The sequence below is a fragment of the Condylura cristata genome, unplaced genomic scaffold (genome assembly GCF_000260355.1).
Source record: "Condylura cristata isolate star-nosed mole 26May11 unplaced genomic scaffold, ConCri1.0 scaffold00017, whole genome shotgun sequence".
Lineage (NCBI taxonomy): Eukaryota > Metazoa > Chordata > Mammalia > Eulipotyphla > Talpidae > Condylura > Condylura cristata.
Window position 1 is genome coordinate 29,915,605 of NW_004567118.1, and position 7,061 is coordinate 29,922,665.

General features: G+C 47.8%; 1 protein-coding gene across 1 annotated transcript; it reads right to left on the reverse strand.

The window, feature by feature from the left end:
- Positions 1 to 322: 322 nt before the first annotated feature.
- INCA1 (inhibitor of CDK, cyclin A1 interacting protein 1) lies at positions 323 to 5,509 on the reverse strand. The gene is made up of 6 exons (XM_004685110.2): positions 5,426 to 5,509; positions 2,246 to 2,359; positions 1,970 to 2,009; positions 1,532 to 1,716; positions 920 to 1,088; positions 323 to 706 (listed from the first exon to the last, which is right to left on the reverse strand). The coding sequence occupies exons 1-6, from the start codon at positions 5,506 to 5,508 to the stop codon at positions 560 to 562; spliced, it is 738 nt and encodes a 245-aa protein (XP_004685167.2). The 5' UTR covers position 5,509; the 3' UTR covers positions 323 to 559.
- Between the last annotated feature and the right edge of the window lie 1,552 nt (positions 5,510 to 7,061).

Sequence of the window (7,061 nt, forward strand, 5' to 3'; positions counted from 1 at the left end):
GCCCTGAGTCAGGCCGAGGGACGCACTGGCGGGAAGCCCCTGTGGGAGCAGCAGTGCTGAGGGCAGGATTCCGGAGGCGGAAGTCTGGATGACTGATTGGCTCCCTGGCCGAAGAGTGGGGCACCGACAGCCCTCCAGCGCGGGGGGCAATGCTGGACTGGTCGGAGGACCTCTTCCTTCTCGGACAGGAGGAGGAACTTTGGGAGCGCAGCCCGGTTTCATTTTCGTTGGGTCTTGAGAGTTGAAAGGAACCCTCCTTTCCCCTGAGCCATCCCATCACTTTCGCCGAGAGAAAGACAACTCTGGACTCAACTTGCTTGCTTTTTAATAACAGAACAAAGAACGCAGTGCCAGGCAGTGAGACCTAAGGAACAAGAGGACTTGGGGAGTTCCTGTGAGAGGGGTGGGTTGAAGGGACTTTTAATGCCTAATTCAGAGAAGGGGAGAGGAAGTAGGAGAGGCTTTGAAAAGGAAAATGCCTTGATGCCAGAAATGGGGTGATGCTAGTGATGAGAACTAGACTTGGGTCCCTGAGCAGTGCTGGACTCTTGGCTTCTCCTTACTCCTCGGGCTGCAGCACCATGCCCCAGGGATTGTGAAGGGTGCTCCTACTGGCTGTGGCAGTGCTGTAGGGAGCCAGGGAGCTCAGTTGCCTGGAGAAACAAGACCCCTCCTGGCCCAGGGGACTCCAGGGAGACCAAAGCAGCTGTACGGAAGAGAGGAATTGAATTAAAATTATGGAAAAGTAGATCTCTCTCTAGAGCACCTAGTCCCCAGACCTATGTACCCCCGTCTTTGACTCTCACTTTGTTTTATTCCTTTCATGTCAATCTGGCTTTTGGCTTCCACTATCTTTCCATGCAAGACCGAGCATCCACATCACCCTCTACCAATCCACCAAGTTCCTCTATAAAGGTACCTGGGCCCTGCCAAGAGTGAGAAAATGGTCGTCCTCTTCCCCTGTATAGGTTCCCCTCTTCTCTTCCAGGTCAGAGCATTGGGTGATTGGGGGGACCCCATAGCCATCTTCATCAAGTACCAGAAGCTCAGAGGCAGGCCCAGAGTTGCTCCAGTGGGCCTTCTTCAGTCTGTGGAGACATCTCATTAGACTTAGGAAAGAGGTGCCTGGAGACCAGGCTTCCTGTCTGTCCATTCTTTATCTTTACCCTGAAATACCAAGAGTATCAGCATTCTGATGTCTAACACTCCACTCCCAACTTTCTGCCTCTCCTGACTGAAATAGTTTCAGTCCAGCGCAGTAGTTCAGCAGTAGTTCCGCTATCCCAGTGCTGTGGAGTACCTTCCTGCCTCCAACTGCTTTCCTGCAGTTTCCACTCCTCTACCTCATGTGATTGTCCTCCATTCCTCACTTCACTCCTCCTTTCCAAATATGAAAATTCTCCTTCAATAGCACTAAGTCCTTGGTTCAAATAACTTCCAACTCCCTCAAAGCTCTCCACCCCACCCTTAGTTCAAACCACCCTGCCCCCAAACCCTGCTTGGCTCCCAGAGCCCAGATGTATCTCCTTACTCATTGATGATTCTCTGTCGTCTCCTTAGGTCCTCTAGATGACAAGTGACAGCCCTCACCTGGGCTGGGACCCCCTCTGGTCCCTGTTGCAAATGTGTCCTCCTTCTCTTTCTTCTGCAAACCATCTCAGGGGGCGGAAGCCCCTCTGGGTAGTACTGTCCAGACTGGGAGTAACCAGTGGCTCTCTATTTCAGGGAGTGGGGAAGAGGAGCTAAAGGGCAGCACTGGATCTCTCAGGGAGCTCCAGGGGTCTTGGGAAGGACACATCACAGAAATATAGCTGTGATCTGGAAAACATGATGATTAATTAATAGGAAGGAGGGTTTGGTTAGTGCACTGGATGGGGAACAGAAGAATGGGGTAATAAGGAGCTGGAGAGAGGATGACTGTGGTGTAGTTTTAATACAGAAGTGTTGAAGAGCAGAAAGTTTGCCATACCAACAGGGGTGAGATGCACTGTTCCTCCATCCAAGTGGGGCTGTGAAGCACAAAAAGGGGCTAAGTGCAGGCTGGACATCCCCCCCCCCATAGTGTCTCTTTTTAATGACCTTTGTCAACCACTCATCTATCTAATGTTAGGAACTCTGTCCATCAGTCAGCGGGGACAATTATCTCCAGACTAGAGCTTATTGTTATAAGGTTTTATGGAAACTGAAACTGTATAGCTTCACCATCTCACTCCAGTTAGTCCCCATTTCTTCCAGTTCCACCCACCTGGGCCTTTGACTGAGTTTCTCCCAGAAGAAGTCTCCATAACACTGGGGAGTCAGTCTGAGGCTCTGGGGAGGCAAGTTGAGGGGTGGAGATCTGCTGACCACCTTGGAACACCTGAGGTAACAAGATAGGTTCAGTCTGGCTCCCTGCTTACAGCACGGCATCTACATGTCACAGGGACTCAGGGGTCTTCTCTTTGGATCATACAGTTGCTGAGGCTCTCTTAGGTCACATACTCCCTTACCCATTTTAGCTAAGGAAGGAAGATGGTGAGGCCTCTGATTTGAAAGGAGACTGGAGCTGGGTTAAGGTGGAGTCTGGCAATTGCTTAAGCCTTAGATCTCACGTTTCTATGAATAGAGAAATTCATATTTAGCAAGCAGAGCTATTATTATAGAGGAAGGCCTTGGCTACTCAGGTGATGGGACAGAGAGGGTTTCTTCCAGTTAATGCTAAGACCCAGGACAATAACATCTCTCTCTATTCCTGTCTTTCTTCCCTATGTCAGAAGGACTAGTATCTTTTATAAGATTAGTTTATGCATACAAGAGTTGGGGTGAGGCAGTGAGAGGATTCACCACAGAGTGGAGAGCAGAACATGCAGATCTAGTGAAATAACTGCAGAGGGGAGCAGGAGAGGTCTGCTGTGCCCCCTTCCTGGCTGAGGATCGAACTTGTGCTGCAGTGGCTATAGATAGCTGCACAGTGCTGTGACTTAACCCCTTGTGCCACCAGGGAGGTTCCAGAAGGACTAATATCTTATAGGTAGGGAGTGCAGAGCTGTTTGAGAAGAATACTTATCACTTAAAAGCCCCAGATTGAGAGATCTCTAGAGGGAGATCTTGGGTCTGGATCCTATGTTCTCCATCTCTCCTTAGGTGATCTCATCCAGACCTTGACTTTAAATAGTGTAACTAGCAGCCCCAAACTGAGTGGCAATAGCCTGGGCTATGACACAGCAGCTGGATTTGATGGCCAGTCCTGGTACAGCCATGCTTGGGTTTTAAGAAGAAAAGAGAGGAAAAGTATGGTGGTTTTGGAGGCCTGACCAGTGTCATTCAGATACAGTTAAGCAGAGCTTTGGCATAAGATGGTACATTGAAGGTTAGATGTACTATGAGAGTTTTGGTTTTGAATCCCAAGCTGGTTTTGAAAATGGACCAGGTCTGAGTTTCCACTGACACCAATTAAATTCAAGGTACACTGGCACCAATTAAGTCTTGGAAAGAAATGGGTTGAAAATGGACCAATCAGGTTAGAAAGGCGGGTACCCTGAATGGGGTATTGATATAAGCAGAGACTTAGGTGAGGCTAAAGATTGTTGGAAAGAAGCTGCTTGGGAGAGGAGCTGCTTGGAAGGCCTGACCAGCTTGAGTGGGGAGGCTTGATTCAGTCTAGGAAGGTTTGACTCAGCTTGAAAGACGTTTCAGGAGGAGACTACCTTTGGCTTCAAAGAGATGCTGCTGTGGTGCTGCCTCAGTACTGTGACCTGGGACTATCCCAGCTGCCACAGGTTAGCAGGATCCTGGCCCTCGCTTAACAGTGTGCCACCAGTACCAGGCTCCCTTCAGAGAACACCACCACCTTGCTCAAGTAGCTTTTGGTCTGGACTCTTGGACAGGGTGGACACACTACTGGGGTAGGACACCAGATCACTTGTGGCCTTAATTTCCGTTTGTAAATAAACCCTATGGTGCTTGCATTCTGAGACTAAGCCATGTCTTACAATTGTGAGGACATGATGAAGAGCCCTCAAACTGTGAAATCTCCCACCCTGGCACACTTTCAATACCACCAATGTGTGGAAGATTTCCAAGTTCTATTTCTAGCCCTTTCTTCTCCTGGGGCTTCAGATTTACTGGTTCAACTGCTCTCTCAACATCTCATTTCTTTTCCAGCACTTCCCATCTCACTGAAAAGCACCATAAAGGCCCTATTATAAAGCCAAAAATTTTGGCTTTATAATAAATTTTGCCTAACTTTTTCTCACTTCCCATATCCAATCTCTCAGCAAGTGCAGTCAGTTTTCCATCTAAAATATACCCAAATTTGGGCTCTTCCTGGTGGTGCAACAGATTAAAGCACAGCACTAAGAAGCTATCTTCCACAGTCACTGCAGCAGAAGTTCAATGCCTGGCCAGGGAGCTGACCCACATGGCACAGTAGACCTCTCCTGTCTCGCCCACTGCTCGCTCAGTAGTGGATTTCAGTCAGTCTGCCTGTTCTGCTCCCTACTCTGTCTCTGGTGAATCCTCTTACCCCCTGTACCTCTGGCCTGTACTCCAGCTCCTGTATGCATGAATAAATAAAATAAATCTTTAAAGATATTGAGTTTATTTCAAAATAATCTGAGTAGTAAGGGTCTGGATAAAAAAAATGAATAAATTATCCATGTAATACTGAAGTGTCAGGTTCATGATACTATTTCCTTTACATGTGTATTTGAAATTTTCCATAATAAAAAGGTGAAGCGATATAAAAACAAAAAGGAAAAAACAAGAGAAAAAAAGTGATTTATCATTTTCTCACTTAATACCTTCCACTGATTTCTACTGCTTTTTAAATAAAGCCCAAACTCTTCTCAGTGGCCCATAGGATCCTGCATGGTCTGTTCCCTCCCTAAGTGCTCTCCACTTTTCCCTTGATCACAAAGTTTCAGTTACACTATCCTCCTTCCTGGTCCTAGAATATACCAAGCTTGTTTCCTTCCTGGGGCTTTTTAACCTACTATTCCTTCTTCTCTTCCCTTATCAGACTAGCTTCTTCTCATTTTTCAGATATCACTTTACCTCCCCAGAATAGTCTTCATTAAACACTCTATTAAGCCTTGTGTTTCTAAGACATTCTATTTTTCATTGTCATATTCCCATTATATTTTATTTTTCACGATACTTTCACTAGCTGAAATTCTACTTACTGGTTTATAAATTCTATCTCCTCCCTCAAGAATATAAGCTCTATGAACAAGACTCCATCTTTCTAATTGTTAAATGCAGAGCGCCTAGCACAGTGCCCAAACTGTGTCACTGAAAATAGTTCAAACAGTACTTACTGAATAAATTAATAAATCATCAATTTTCTGACATGATATTGTTCCCTACTCCTCTCAGGGAAGCATCAAAGCATGCAATCCTTCCTCCATCCCACACCCATCCTCCCCACTGGGTGGAGAGGACTCACTTTGCAAAGGGAATGAGGTTGTCATCATCTTCCTGCACCTGCATAACTGCACTGTGCTGGGTAGCTGGACTGAACCTCCTCATATGTGCTGGGAGGAAAATGGAAAATGAATTATTTGCACAGGTAATGGCTGGATGGATAAGACTGGTAATAGCTCCAGAGATTGGAAATTGGGATGTGTGAGAGCTAAAAAAAGAAAAAGAGCTTCAAATTTCTTTTTAATGCTGGGTATTTCTATTAGATGATCATACAGGTTGAAGATGGTAAACACAGGAAATGTGCAATTGACATAAGAAGAAAATAAAGTCTCTGAAGCCAAATGTATGGAATAAGTGAATTTAGAGATGGAAGTTAAGTGATAGATGATGAAATGAAAAAGGATGTCAGGTGGAGACTAGATGGGACAGAGGAATTTGGGGTGGTTGGTATAGAATTTGTGGTTGAGGTTGTTTGAAAGTGCATAATTGAGGGTGGTAATAAATCAGGTATGAATGGTGAGTGAAAGTTAAGTGAGCACAGAATGGTTAACTGGTGACAGGTAGGTAGGAATGTCTAGGTAAAGATGGTGAGCAGAGAGGTAAGTTGCACAGAGATGTAGGGACATCCTAAGGTGATCTGAGGGCCATTTGGGGTGCTCAGAAAAGGCAGATAAGAATACAAGATAGCAGGGTACCTGTAGGCAGCATAAAGGACAGAAAAGACCAATTGGACAATGTTAGAGGTGAACAAGTATTAATCCAAGGCCAAATAAGGATGGGCTGAGAAAGCAGTTAGATGAGATAAAAAAATAAAAAAAAATGGAGAGAGGTGTTATGTAGGGTTGAAGTGGCAAATAGGACAGGACAGTTACTGCTAGGATGAAAAAGCAGAGGGTATCTAAGTGGGATATCTGGGACCAGAGGGGTTAAGTTGAACGCAGTGGGCAGTTGGGAGCTGGTAGATCTCAGGTAGTTGGGTCTAAGTGGGTAACCAACGGGGTAAGATGGGGCTAAAGGAAGCTATTCAGGGTAATGAACGACTAGTTGACTAGGGGAAGCGAAGGGGCTGAAAAGCACGCGCGTGTCCCAGGGTACACAGGACTTGAGGGGTCAGGCTGACTGAAGAGCTGGCCTGAGTCTGGGGGAGAGTTGGTGGTGGTGGTGCGGGTAAACCCTGCCTGGAAGGAAGGTCCGGGTTTGGGCCTGAGGGGTAACTGGACGCCTGCAGGTGGACTGGGGCGTGGCTAGTCCTTCTAGGGAAGCCCGGCGGACAGCACAACAGGGAACTCGAGGACTCCAAGTCCTCAACACTTCTCCCCACCCTAACCCCTCCCCTCCTCGCCCCGCGGGTGGTTTATCCATCCCCCGGGGCAGTCTGGGGCCAGACTATCCTAGGGGGTGGCCTGGGCCTGCGCCGCACCCAGGCCTGAGGGGCTGGCCAGCGCCTGAGGTGGCGGCCGGGTCCTGTCCAGTCGGCCAAATTTAAGGACCGGGCCAGGCCAGAGCGCCCTGCTGTAATGCCGATGCCGACTGCACCGGGCCACAGCACCTGAGACAGTCGCGCGGCGAATTCTAGAACCACCGGCCGGGCGGGGAGGAGAGCCGCGCTGACTGGAGCCGGGGAGGAGCCGGCCGACGCCGCGCGCCTGGGGGCGGGG

Excerpts from the sequence above, each read along its gene's own strand:
- INCA1 (XM_004685110.2), bottom strand. The coding sequence starts at position 5,508 with ATGAGGAGGTTCAGTCCAGCTACCCAGCACAGTGCAGTTATGCAGGTG. Across the intron at positions 2,010-2,245 it reads AAACTCAGTCAAAGGCCCAG|CCCCACTTGGATGGAGGAAC; the intron begins GTGGGTGGAACT and ends TGTGCTTCACAG. Across the intron at positions 707-919 it reads TCACTCTTGGCAGGGCCCAG|CTGCTTTGGTCTCCCTGGAG; the intron begins GTACCTTTATAG and ends TCTTCCGTACAG.